Raw genomic sequence first — 14425 nt, 5'->3', positions numbered from 1 at the left:
ATGTTTTTTCTCTAGAACATAACCTATCTTTGAAGTGGTATATTAGTTTTTAAAAAGTCATTCCCAAGCTGAATAATTAGACTGCAAACAAAAGCTATTCTTAGAGTGTATTCCACATATAAAGCTCTGCACATGATGCTTTGATTCAAATGATATTCTTATAAAACTTTGTTATTGTTAAAGGACTATATTCAGAATGGCAAATTTTGTTTTTGATGATTATTCCATCCTGAAACAATTTCCCTTCTGCTCAATTAAACCAGAATTAGGAGCACATTTATATCTGATGAAGCTTAAACCTCTCCACCGTCTGCCTCGGAAATGAAGGCCTTTGGTGGTTGTGTTCATTTTGTCTCTTTATGGAGGGCTCAGAAGAAAACAGAATCAATCCCTTCAGTTTTTCTGGAAGAGAAAGGTTGTTTTTGTTTGCTTTGATCTGAGCATGTTGTGTGTTTTTTATTGGCTGTTAAATATAAAAAGCTATCAATTCCTTTGGATTTTCTGCTATATGCTCATATTGCAAATTATACAATGTCTTTCAACCTCAAGTAAAATGCCTAAGTCCAAAATATCTTTTCAAAGAGGATTTATCATTACAGCTGATAGAAAGATTTCCAGGGTGTAAGAAAACTATCCAATGGTTTGATTGGTATGCCACAGACTGCTGAAAATATACTCATGCACGTTAGACAGTGGATTTCACAATAAAGATACACGTTCATGCTATTTTAGACCCCTTATTCTACCACGGCAAGAGGCTGTTTAGTTAATGTAGCAGCTGGCTAGGTTATTGCTTCAACAATATAATCCATAATGCCAAAGCCGATCTTTTCCAAATATTTAAAGCAAGTCAAGTTGTTCACATGTCTCCGTTAGGTGATTTTCCTATAAATTTGTGCCAATTGCTGTCATACCACTCAGTAAAAATTGTCATTAAATCAAGACAACTGCAGTTAGTTACATTTCCCTCATACGGAGCATTACAGGAAAATTACAGTAGCTGATTTGAGGCCATCATCATTAAGGAAACACAGTGCTTTCGAAAATGAACGCAGGCTACAAAAATGGGGTTGTGTAATTAAACATCAAATAGTCCAAGTAATAAAAGTCATAGATTAACTGCCTCTCAGTTCTGCTCAGATCCTTTAGGTACTGTCTCACCACCTGAGCGTTGGTTCTTTCATCGGAAGAATGCCTATCCTTAAAGTTGGGGAATTTCAGGTCTTTGGGGGCACCAATCAGTTGTAAAAAGTAATTGGCATCTTCTTCCAAAGTTTCGAATTTCCCTACAAAATCGTAGTTGATCAAACATGGATAGCAGAGCTTGCTGACTTTTTCCCAGTGAATGTCCATTCCCACCGGACGGTGAGAATCCAGCAGATAGTGAACGAACTCTTTGAATTTGACTCCAGATCCATTATTCAATGCTTCTTCACAGGCATTTGGTCGATATTTCTTTATAATCGCCTTTCCAAATACTGGATGATAGTAGCTATTGGGATGTTCAAATTTGTCCCTAAACGCTGACACTAATCTCTCCATGGGATCACGAACAAACACAGCTTTGGTGTAAGTATTTAAACGAGTATATATCCCTTTTAGGTCAAAGCTGTCTAGCTTTTTTAAATACTTCCCATAGTGAACAGCATCATGGGAGATGTTGTACGCAGACGAAGCCAATCCGCTGAGTACCATCAGAATTCTTTTCCAGTTGGAACAGCCAGCCTTGGGTACTTCACAGTATAAGATCTTGTGTTTGTCTTCCACATAGATCCTGGCTACCGTGTGAAAAAGGTGTGAGTGATAACGACCTGCTCCTCCGTATTTCTTGCAAAACTCCTGAAGGAAGGACCTGCGTTTCTCTTGCATTGCATCAGTTTTCTCCCATTTGTGGTCTTGAACTAAACTTTTGTTTAAAGGCCGAATGTCCAAGAGCCAGTTCATCTCATTGAACTTCTCCAAAAGAGTCTTAGTTCCTTGATGTTTTTCGGTCATCTTGTTTGTTGATGCTGCTGCAATCTTGCCCAAAGCTTGACTCTCGACTTGTGAATGAGTGGTCTTTGTCAAGATTCTAGTAGGCCTCTCGGACTCGAGTAGATTTCCCTCTTTTTCCTTCAAATCTTCAGGAAGGAGAAACTTGGAATTCTGCTAAAATAGAAAGGAAAAACGTTGGAAGCACTTTCTCAACTGTTGGTATAGTAGAGAAGAAACTTAACATATTTGTTTTAAAATACTGCTGAGCAGAGCATACTTTAGATACACTGCCAGAAACAATTTAGCAAGGCATGCTGAACAGAACATGCATTTTGTGGTAAGCTTTGTCATTGAAAGCATAACAATGAAAAATGATATCAACAGAATAGAGAGAAGGAGGCCTGGATTTGGGTCCTGACTTTGCTTAGAACGCAATAAAATGCAATTCAATCATTCTGTGCATCAGTGACTCGAGATATTAATGAGTGTGTTATCTTCAAGTACTGATTTAGTTAGGGCATCTGAAATCTTGTTGTTTTGGGGGCATCAAATAGTTCTAAGCCACAAATGACAAGGTAAAACCTGTAGCAAGGCTCATTATCAAATCCTTCAGTTTTCTAAGCACTTTCAAAAAGAGATATATTTCTTTATCTTGGAAATTTTTTTTTCTATATTTGTTCATTACAGTGATTTAAGCCATAATATGCCATATATGCAATTTTATTCATGTATGAGACTCTATCTCTTTTCAAAGTGAAGAATAACTAAGGAATCCATAAAAGTCAAGTTGACCTTCTGCTATGTAAAACTGTATCAAAACTAGAATGAGATTTTAGTTCTTTGGCCCTGAAGGATGAGTCAGTCCGTTTACCACGTGCTCTTCATCTGATTACATCCTTCCTATAACTCTTGCATTGGCTGGGTTAAGGAAGACATAGAAGCTGGTACTTACAAGAGCTGATACGGATAAATTTTGTAAGGACTTTTTCTTTTACTCTGGGTAAATAAAGGAGCTTTCGAAGGGCTTTGAGTACAGAAATGATATGGTCTCACTTAGACTTGACTGTGGAAAAGACTAGATGAGAGATAAATGTACAGGGTCATCACATTACTATTGGGAAATTTAACAAGTAAATGATATCAGTTGATATTTCTTTAGGCACTCTGGGTAGTGCATCATGCTGCCAGCCTAGAGATGGAGGGAGGGAGTGGGAAAGATTCTTATATTTGCCGTTTGCTTCCCCAGTGCCTAGAATGATTGATAGCTAATAGTAGTTGCTCTCAAAGTTTGCTGAATGAATGAATGAGTGAATAAAATTAAGTCCTTAAGGATGATTAGGGTTTTTCTAGCTAATTGAGTGAAATAGCAAAGAAACGAAACTAAGGATAGAGCCAGCTCTGGCATCATGGGCCTACCACCTGCCGAACTTTAAGGCATCTGTTTCTTTCTAATGCAAGAAGACTGAGAACAATCCCTGATCACCATATACTTGTGTAGCCCAATACAAGAGTCAACCCAAATCTTCTATACTGTTTAATCATCTATGTGGGGTCTCAACTCTGAGGCCATTTGTCTGCTGTCCTCTCCAGATTGCCGGGATAACTTCAAACCTGGCATTCTTTTTTATTTTGATCACTGATTTGTAGTCCATAATGCTGTCACCAATAATATGCATCTTGACTGTAGGTTTGCAATATTACAAGGTTATTGGAAAACACACATAGGAAGTACTTAGCATAAACTTGAAATAAAACTGATATGAATTTCTATTACTATTTTTTCAATTATCACTAAAAATAGTAAGTACTGTTCTTGCTGTTTTAGTAGTAGTAGTAACACTACCCCTGTGACATAATAAATGCCAGCGTCCACCAGTTATTGATTATTATCCACGCTGTAATATTTATATCTTTTCACATATGCCCTAATTGGTTCTGTCTTCTGCGTCACAAACAAAACCAGAAACAAAGTTAGCCTTCCAATGTGCCCACTGGACCTTCTGCTCTTTGGTCACCAGATTCCCTATTTAACCTCCAGGAGCTTCTGGAATGTTCGTTTTCATGACTTTCTCTAAATGAAGCCTAGCTGACCTCCTGACTTGGTTTCCCTGTACTTTCTCAGGTATAGGAGACTTAACTTCTTGGAGCCACTTGCTCTCCAGGCCAGAAGGTTGGGGGTTATTTCCTTGAAATCTACTTTGCTTCTGGGACCTCTTTCAGCAAACCTTGTTGCTTCTGTGAAACACACGTGTCCTGCGGAGTCTCCCTGGCTCTTGTTCTTTACCACAGACCTCTCTCCTTCATGTATTGAAGACTCTGGCTGCTAACTCAGACTGTGCCTCTGCATCTTTACTCTTGTTATTAGACAGTGGCCGAATCCAATAAACTCATGTCCTTGACCACCTCGCCTTTGACATGAGAGTTCTCACGCCACATACACGCTGGCCATCAACAGGGCCTGGTCCACCTGCACCATTTCTCATCCCATCATTGCCTGAACTTCCATCTCACTGTAATTTCCTGCTCTGCTATTCTTTGGCTCTGTGCACTATGTTATCCAGACTCAGAAGCAGTACGACTTGTTCTTCGTTCTTTAGTTAGGTAGAAAGTCACCTCTGTGGAGAGACTTTCTCTCCCCATCTAAGCTGTGTTTCCCAAGATTCTCTCCCACAGACCCCTGTGGATCACCCTCACAACACTAACCTCAATGCCAAGTGACTACTTTTTTTTAAAAAAAGACATACATATTTATGTCTATGGTGTCTTTTCTCATCCTACTCCTCTTCCATTGCACCAAAACATAACTGCAGAGATCTTTTCTTTCTTGCTTCCCTTGGTAGGTTGCACATGCCGGGCATGTAGACTATGATTGGTATATAATTGTGGAATGTGTAAATGTAGTCATGATTCAATGGTGGAATTTCAAACAATTGTTTTATGACCTTCTTGAAGGTAAATTGTGTTCCTCAAAAAGTCAAGGTTAATGTAGATAAATAATCGACCACTTCTTGTTAAGGAACTAAAAATCTGTGTTCAAACAAATCTTTGGCAGAGGAGAAAATAAGGAAGCAGGCACATGTGAAGCTGCTTGTTCTGAAGTGGGTGCACAGGCATGTAGCCTTGCGTGCCTGCCAAATCAGCTTGGGTCAAAGTCACCATGTGGGTCCCTGGAGAGCTTGTCAGCTCTCTGGATTCCCAGGGCTTACTGTGGACACACTGAGTCAGAAGCTGAGGGTGAGGCTCCTGGCTCTAATTTAAATAAGCTCCCCTAGTGTTCCATAGGCAGTGTTGGCATTTGGGGACCACACATCTAGAGCATAATGAAAGAAATTAAAAAAATAAGGGGCATGTTCTCAGGAGTTTCTCTCCTCCTACAGAAGGAAGAAAGACAAAATGGGGAGGGTTTGAACATTTTAGTAAGAAGAGAGGGGCCAGGCGTGGTGGTGCACACTTGTAATCCCAGCATTTGGGAGGCTGAGACAGGAGGATCACGGTTCGAGGACAGCCTCAGCTACTTAGTGAAGCCCTTCGCAACTCAGTGAAACCCTGTTTCAAAATAAAGAATAAAAAAAATTGGGCAGGGAGTGTAGCTCGGAGGTCAAATGCCTCTGGGTTCCATCCCCAGACCCGCAAAAAAAAAAAAAAAAAAAAAAAAAAAAAGAATAAAAATAGGGCTGGGGGTATAGCTTGGAAGCAGAGCACCCCTGAGTTCCATCCCCAGTACCGAAAGAGAGAGAGGGGAGAGGGGAGAGGGGAGAGGGGAGAGGGGAGAGGGGAGAGGGGAGAGGGGAGAGAAGAGAGAGGAGAGAGGAGAGAGGAGAGAGGAGAGAGGAGGAGAGAGGAGAGAAGAGAGAACTCAACTGTGAGGTAGGGATGTCACATCGCCCAGACCAGAGGAAATACCTCTCCTGCTCACCTACTTTCCTTTACAGGAAGTCTGTGTCCGTCAGGAAGTGGTCTAATACTTGCATAACTAGGGAGAACTGCGCAGGAAAGTTTCATCGCTCACTGTACGTCAAACTTCAGCCTCCTGTTGGTTTATTTAGTGCTAGTCAGTTTTCTCTACTCTGACCAAATTGAGATTGGGGAAAGAGGTTAATTCTCTATAGTGATGGCATTGGCAGCCCATGAGCCTCCTGAGTGCTGCAAGGCCTCCCAGAACCCCTCGTGTCACTATCACTCGCCATACAAGGTCTGTTACCAGGATGTGCTGGCATCCCTTCCTGTCCCCTCCCAGCTCATTCCCTTTCGATCCTAGCAAAGCCTCTCCAGGACTGAGTGGTCTGTGTTCAATCTGAGGCTTATACCAATGAATTCCTACCACCATCATCAAAATGAAACAACAATAAGAAAAAGAGTGACATCCTACATTTCCATTTTCTGTGGGGCACTTCACTCTGATTGCCCTGGAAGCAAATGTCCATCAACCTGGGAACTTCTCCTTCTGTGCACTTTTCTGTTTCTGAAATGGTCCCATTACTTTCTGGGCATTTACTCATGAAATCTGATAGCTACTTTAACTTTTCGGAAAGTATATTGGCTTTTCTATATTTCATAAAGCCTCTTTCTTTTATCTTTTAATATTTATTTCTTCTTAATTAGGTATTCTTTGGTTCTAATGAGTCTCCCTGCAAATTATTACTAAATCAGTCTTCTCCAAACATTTTATTTCTCATCCTTTAACATTTTGAATTGGATCCACTAGATATATAGTCCTGTCTTTTTAGCTGTATTTTCAGCCTAGCTGCACTTGGCATCTTCTCTGCATTTCCTTTTCTTTCTTTTTCTTATTTCTTTTCTGTACTGGAGATTGAACCCAGAGAAGTTTTACCCCCAGCCCTATTTTATTTTTTTATTTTGAAACAGGATCTCAGTAAGTTGTTGAGGGCCTCACTAAATTGCTGAGGATGGTTGTGAACCCGGGCTCCTCTCATCTCAGTCTCCCAAGTACTGGGATTACAAGCACGTACCACCAAGCCCAGCTATGCCTAGCTTTTTGTGAGTCTTTGGACACAGACTTTGTCCTTCATTTGCTTCCATCCTGTCTCTTGGCACTCCCGACCCGTCCTCTCCATCTTTCTTGGGATTTTCAAATTCTTCAAGGTCAATATCAAATCCTAGTTTCTTCATGAAAACCACTCAGACCCTCAGGGAGTGATTCCACTTTCTTCAAAATTAATTAAGCAATCACCGTCTGTGAGGAAAGTAAGAACTTTTATTCTAGCTTACATTGGTTAGTTGACTTTTTGTTGGAGAGACTCCTTTTCTGTGCTTTTACTGGTGTAATGTAGTTAAAAACACAGTGAGACTCTTTTAACCATAGCTTAGGTGTAAGCTGGCTGCAAAGTTGGTTGTAAGATATGTGATTATAGAGGAAAACAATGTGTATTTAAGCAAGCCAAGTGGTAAAAATGTGTGGGACATTCATTTGCTCTATAATATATTTGGAAGCTTCATTCTTATTTTTTTTCTAAGCTCTGTATCAAGTATGTCTCCTCTGTGAAGTCGCTGATCTGAACTGTTCTTTTCTTCCATGAAGGTCATTGGGAGGCTTTTCCATTCCAGGTGTGTGCTGGATTCTGCTGGACAAGACAAGTGGTCCTTGCAACATGGAGCTGATAGTCTCATAAGGAAAAGTGCACCAAGCAAAAGGGCACATAATTAATTAATATAGTGGTAATATACTATGAGGCTGAGGCAGCGGAAATGGGAGTGTAAGATACAAAGATTAGATTGGCCCCATTTGAGGGTGAAGTTTTCTCTTTAGTACTTTTTATGTTACTCTAGGTAGTTGTTATACATAGTTGTTTAGATGACTGTCTCTAATTTACTTTGACTTTATTAAATGCCACTGTGAAGTCTTATAAATCTATACAACTCCCATGAGAATCAAAAACAGAATCCTGCATTAGCAACATATGTTTTATTTAATAGAAAAGTAGAAAAGCAGTACCATTCTCCAACAGCACCTTATTCAGGAAAACAGCTTTCATTGCTCTTGTGCTGTTAGCAAGTGTACTTCTTTCTGCAGGACTTGATCTACTGTTGTGAGGCTGATGGGAAACTACATAGCTTGAGGACTTCGATGATTCATTCATTCATTCATCACCCATGTATTATACTAGTGCTGTGTACTGTTTTAGGTAAATAAGAATGAGATGTGTCGACAAGGATGAAATAGATAAAAATCATGGCCTCTTGAAGTAGCCAAAGTTGAACTGAGTTGATAAAATAAGCAGCTTATGAAAAAATGTGGTAACAATCATAAAGGAAGGCTGAGTGAGGTAAATGGGGAAAGAAAGATGAGTGCTGAATTTTCCTGAAGAAATTTTTGAGGGCAAATTTTGCAGAGGAGGCAGTGTGTGGAATGAGTCTTGGATGACGACTGGGCAGCTCAGGATGGCAAGGGCTTTGCTGCCAATGCTGAGAGCCCACAGATGACCAGCTTCAGAGAGGGAGTGGCAGTGGGGTTAAGAGTCATCTGGGGGCCCAAGTCAGGGTTTGGACTTTACCACATAGATCACGGGGATTTTCGATAAGGCAATGACAGATTCGTGTCTTAGAATAAACATTCTAGAGCAACAGTTGGGAGATGCCACTGGGGAAAATGGATAATGTGGGAGATGATTGTGATTTCCCATCAGGAATCTTTAGAAGAGGAACTAAGAGCATGCATTAAGATCGAAGAAGTGGATTTAGGAAGTGGATCAAATTGGTGATAGCAATGTCTGCCATTTACTGAGTACCTGCTATGTGCTGGTCCCCACACACACTGCCACCTACTGCTGCTATCATCCTTCATTTCCATTTTGCAGACAAAGAAATGGAGTCTCAAAAATACTAAGTAATTCGTTTAAGACATTTAGCTTAAAAAGGGGGATAAGTCATGAGTCCAATAGTTTCTATACTGAGAGGCTTTTCCTATTCTCCTTGTATTACAAAGAGGAGAGGGGGGATGTAGGCAAGAGATGGAGGACACCGCTATCTGGACGAGGGTGAAGAAGATGCAAATGGCCCGTGAGGCTGTGTAAGTAAAGGTTCTCTCTTTATCACAGTTAAGTTCTGTGAGGGAGCCGAACTCTGCACTGTCCTTGTACAGGAGCAGTCAGGCCCTTCCGTGGCTCCTGCTTGTGTTGGAGACGTAGCAGAAGGAGGTGTGGATGTGCTGAGATCTCCACATGCCCTTCTGCAAGACTGCAACCTTGATCTGCATCCAACCTTGAGTCGTAGGAGCAGGTCTGGATTTCTGGCTTCTCCTGAAAAGGATGTCTGTCTATGAAAGGCAGGGCTACAGGCCAATTTCTTAGCCTTCCTGGAAGTCAGTTACTTTATCTGAAAAGTGAGGATAACTATGTAACTAACTACGTCAGAGGTGGTGAGGACAAAATGCATTCATATAAACAATATGCTTATAAAAGTGTCAGGCACATAGTAAGTGATAGTGTTATGGTCACCTCTTTAGGAATGGTTTCTTTGCTTTTCAACAAGAAATATTGCTTGCTTTTATAACACTGAAAAGAGACACTGATGGTAATTGGGTATGTTGTCACTGATGTGTCTTTTGTGTTGAGTACACATTTGTGCTGATGGTGCCATTTCTGAGGGTGTCCTAGACATTGTCGATATATCTCTTGGGGTGAGAGGGACCTTGACGTGCAGTGGAAAAATGGGCTGATAATATTAGTGATGACATGGCAATGGCACACTTTCATATCATTTGGCATTTAACTCGTGTGATTTTATTATATCACTTTTAGTAATGTGTCTTTTGTGACTTATCATGAATTTAGATAGGTTTGTGGTTACATTTCTTCATGCTGTCATGGGGACCTAAATGTCTGTAGTTGTTAAGAGTAAAGATGGCAGAGGGTGAGATGCTTAGATGTCCACCCTTTCTGGAGATACAAAGCAGTGCCAGTCCTTCCAGGAACAGCCACTGCTCTCTACCCCGAGGCTTCAGAAGCCAATTGCGATTGCTTAATTAGAAGAGTGAAGTCAGTGACGTCATTTCCAGCAGACACAGGTGGGAAGAAAGTATGGCGTTCCCATAGGCAGAGCCCCTGGCCTCGCCTTGCTCCCATCCCCACCCTGAATGCTCCCACCTTCAGTCCCCTGAGCACTGACTGTCTATCAGGGACAGGGCTTTGTGTTGGAGGTTTGGCTAGCAAGACGGACTGGGGCTTTGTTCTTACCTGGCACTAGGAGTAAGGGGAGGGGAGGGAACTACAGATCAGAAGACAGAAAACTACCACACTCATGGTAGGTGACAGAGGAAGAACATGATACTTGGGAAAGGATAAAGAAGTGGCAGCTGAAGGAACGGACAGTTCCTGGAAGAAAGTGTGTGCCACACAAAAGCATCCTATCTTTGGCTTATTTCCTTTCTCTTGAAGAGTCTCCTAGTTAAAACTGTGTGGCATGGAGCAAGCTGACTTAATGACTGTCCACTCAAAGAGGAGATAGGGCCAGTTGTGGTGGTGCATGCCTGAAATCCTAGTACTTGGAGGGGCTGAGAGGAGGATCACAGGTTCAAGGACAGCCTTTGGACCTGTGTGAACCTGTTTCCAAATAGAAAGTAAAGAAGTGCTGAGGGTGTACCTCTGAAGTAGAACATCCCTAGGTTCCATTCTCACTAGCACAAAATACATACATACACACACATACACACACACATACATACATACATACATACATGCAGTAATAAAGGAGGAGATATAGATTTACTCATTTTACAGATGAAGCTCAGAGAGCTTGGGCAACCTGCCGAGTTAGCACAGCTACTGCTGGAGCTGCACCCTAACCTCCGTCTCAGTCACCATGACTTGTTTTCAGCTCATCATCTACCTAGCCGTGTCCATGTGCATCAAGTGAACTGAGCTAGGAAAGCACCGGGTGCATGGCTAGCCCGTCTAGACTTTTGAGCCCGACAGGACTGTCCCCGTGTATGTCCAGGTGTGTGTCCCTGTTCTGTCGCCTTCTATCTGAGCAACCTTGGCTAACCTATTGTCTCTCAAAACTTCAGTTTCCTTGTCACTACAATGGAAATAATAAGCACCTACGTGGCAGAACGCTTGGATTACAGGAAATGCAGACAGAAAGTGCTTAACTCAAGGCATGTTCCCTATTAATGTGAGGGATTTTATTGATTTAGTCGATGAATGTTTATTTATTGGGCAACTCTCGGTGACAAGCATTTTCAAGGTAAATATTGTTTCCTCTGATTTTTTTCATTTCTTCTTCCTCTTCCTTCTTTTTCTCAACACTGAGTGAGGTTAGGACTTTATAACAAATGTCCAGTGGTGATGAAGAGGAGTAGAAAGAAAGATGAAGGCGATTGAGAGGCTGGAAAGAAAACACATCAGCTGAGGTGAAGGCAGAGGCAGAGGAGAAAACAGAAGAGGAGACACAGGGTGGAGGAGAGGGAGCCTGGGCGCCCCAGAGGCCTGTTCATCCCCGCCAGGCCACGCCCCTCAGAAGAACTTGCTTACAAGCTGCTGTTTATCTAGTGAGGCTCTTCAAGTCACCTTGCATGCAAGGGTGGAGATTATGATTTTACTTGCCAATTCTTTCAATTTTGGATTTAATACCTCTGTTTGTTTTTCCTGTGAAGCCAAACGAGTATAAAATATGAGACTGTGGCTATAACTCAATGTGAACACCAAGGGGAAGCTTATATTGAGAATAGTGCTGTTCTTGGCTCAGTAAGACCATAGGAAGGTGAAAGTAGACATCATCTTAATGTATATAAGTAGATAAGGCTTCTCCCCAAGGGGCTCAATATGCTTTTATAGATCTATCATTCTATCTTCCTTTCAAGTTTTGTAGGAAAAAAAACAAGGCTCTTCTTTTGCTTGTAAGTTTACAGATAAATTAAAATAGACTTGGGTAATAACTTGCCCAAGTTTGCTCTGCAAAGCCAATAAAAAAGTCAGGAATATAGTCCAATGTTCTCAGTCTTACTCAGTAAACTTTATTTAGCAGAACGTAAGGGTGAAACTAGCTGAAATGTATTAAAAAGGCCGGATCCTCACCCTTATCTTCTCGATTGCAGCTGTAGATGTTGGATGTGGATGGGAATGGCAAAATCCAGCCAAGTGTACTTGGCATGGGAAAAGTAGAATGTGTGAATATTAGACTATTAAAAAATATATATGTATTTCAGAATTGGGCAGGTGCTAAATGAATGATGTATTCATGCCCCTACCATCTTGTACTCCAATAAGATGTATGACTACAATGTAGCAATAAATATTAAATCTATCATCTATCTATCTATCTATCTATCTATCATCTAATCTATCAATTTAGTACTAGGGATGGAAACCAGGGACATTCTACCTCTAAGCTATAACCCAAGCTCTTTTTATTTTGAAACAACTCTCACTAAGTTGCTGAGTCTGGCCTTGAATCTGTGATCTTTTTGTCTCAGCCTTCCTTTTACTTGATTTACAGTTGTGTGCTACCACTCCTAGCAGAATTTTAATATCACACTAAAATTTTAGATATCTGATAGGGTTGGGATGCTGGCTTTTTAATATCTCCAGGTGTTTAGTTTTCTAAAATTGGTATTGATCAGCTAGCATCTTCTCTCCATGCATTTAAGATAAATACTAGCAATAGAATAGTGTGCACATCTTTGAGAATTCTGGACAAGAAATGGAAAAGGGCACTCTCCCTTCAACAACTTATTCTAGAGAGTGCAATCACCAGATAGAATTCTTGCTCTTGTTTTCAGTGGTGTAGTGGGGAAGAAGGAAGCAATTTCCCCCAGTTGCAATGCTTTAGTGAAAAGTTCTCTTTTGGGGGCATGGGGATGCATTTTCAAAATACTTAGCATAATGTTCTCCAGTTCCATCCTTTTCCCTGCAAATGACATAAGTTTGTTCTTCTTTATGGCTGAGTAGAATTCCACTGTGTACATATCCCATGGTTTTGTAATCCATTCATCTGGTGATGACCATCTCAGCTGGTTCCAACTCTAAACACAGATACCCATGCACTACAATAGTAGTTTGGTTTCAGTTCTTTTGGGTTGATGCCCACAAGCGTTAAAGCTATATCATATGGTAGATTCATTCCCATTCTTCTGAGGATCCTCCACACTGTTTTCCAAAGTGATTGCATTAAGTTGCAGTCCCACCAACAGTATATCAGAGTTCCTACTTCTCCGCATCTTCCCCAGAATTTGTTATTGTTTATGCTTTTAATGATTGGTATATTCTCCCCTATATGTGGATGCTAGGGAGAAATTGGGACACAGGAGGGACTCCGGACGAAGGAGGAGAAACCTTAATGGAGTGGAGGAAGGGACTTAACTGAGAGAGATGGGCCGGGAGGAAAACCTGAAGAGGGAAATACTTCAATGGATATGATGTGCATACACAGACTTATCAAAGCCAATCTCTGCTGAGCATGGGAAAGAGGAGAGGGCGAGGGAATGGGTGGAAATGGGGAGGGCTCAAAGAGCGCTGTGTGCATGTATGCCTCTATCACCTTGAACTTCAAAAAGATGTATGATTACAGTGCACTACTACTGCTGCCACTACTACTACTAATAGATTTTCACAGGCCAGGTAGATCAGTCCATGAGGTGACCCTGGAATCGGGGACTGACATGGGTACACCATGGGGCCAGGGAGCTCTAGATATCTGGATCAGCTGCAGAGGAGGGAGTTGGAGTGTTCCTACAGGTTCAAGACTGAAAATGCAAGAGAGAAGAAAACTGTTGTGATCCTTGGAGCACTGTGGCTGGGTGGATCTGTGAAATATGAAGAACAGTTGGCTCATCCAGGTCCTCCACCTATTAGTTGGGGATTTTAGGACAGTTTGTGTGTTTCCCCAGAAGTAGAGCCTGAGCCAAGAAATAAGTACAATTATCTTGGAGTTGATTCCAGAAAGCACCGGTGGGATTGCACAAAGGGGAAGGGAAGGTAGAGGATGCTGAGTGAACTGTCAAGCAAGTCGGCACACTGGGAACAGGAGCTGGATCAGCTGGGGAACTAACTCTCCAAGCCCATTGAGCGTGCACCCCAGAGGGACCCCAGGAAATCCCATCAGCCGCGGGTGGGTGAAGGCTCCTGGAGGAGACTCTGGCTGCCCCAGGCAGTTCGCAGTCAGGCAGGCAGGACGGCCCATTCAGGCAGAGCTGCAGGGTGGGCAGTCAGCTGGACATCTGGCAGAGTGCAGGGAGATATTGAGAGGTGGAGGATGATGGGAAGGCCGAGCCAGTGCAGTTATAGGGAGTCAGTTAGCATTCCTGATTCTTTGTTTTCTCGTTTTTTAAGGGGGGATCCTGATAACTTATTGAACATGTTGAAACAGAAGTGATGGCATTGGCTGGGATGAAGGATCCCAAACACTGTTGCCGTAGGCAGAGATCCCAGTTCTGTCCTTCCACAGTCACACTCCCTGCTCCCTGTGGTGTCTGTGGGGTGTGCTTGTGCCTGTACAC

At 41.9% G+C, this 14425-nt stretch overlaps 1 protein-coding gene across 1 annotated transcript; it reads right to left on the bottom strand.

Moving 5' to 3' along the window:
* Window positions 1-1056: 1056 nt before the first annotated feature.
* On the bottom strand, window positions 1057-13601 carry CHST9 (carbohydrate sulfotransferase 9; the record flags this gene model as incomplete). The annotated part of the gene is made up of 3 exons (XM_080714710.1): window positions 1057-2148; window positions 10077-10172; window positions 13509-13601. 3 exons carry the CDS (start codon window positions 13599-13601, stop codon window positions 1057-1059), a joined length of 1281 nt encoding a protein of 426 aa, XP_080570836.1.
* Window positions 13602-14425: the final 824 nt, after the last annotated feature.

This window comes from Muscardinus avellanarius (genome assembly GCF_963383645.1).
Source record: "Muscardinus avellanarius genome assembly, chromosome: 17".
NCBI lineage: Eukaryota > Metazoa > Chordata > Mammalia > Rodentia > Gliridae > Muscardinus > Muscardinus avellanarius.
Note: the sequence above shows the minus strand (reverse complement) of the source record. Positions and strands in the feature narration are given on the sequence as shown.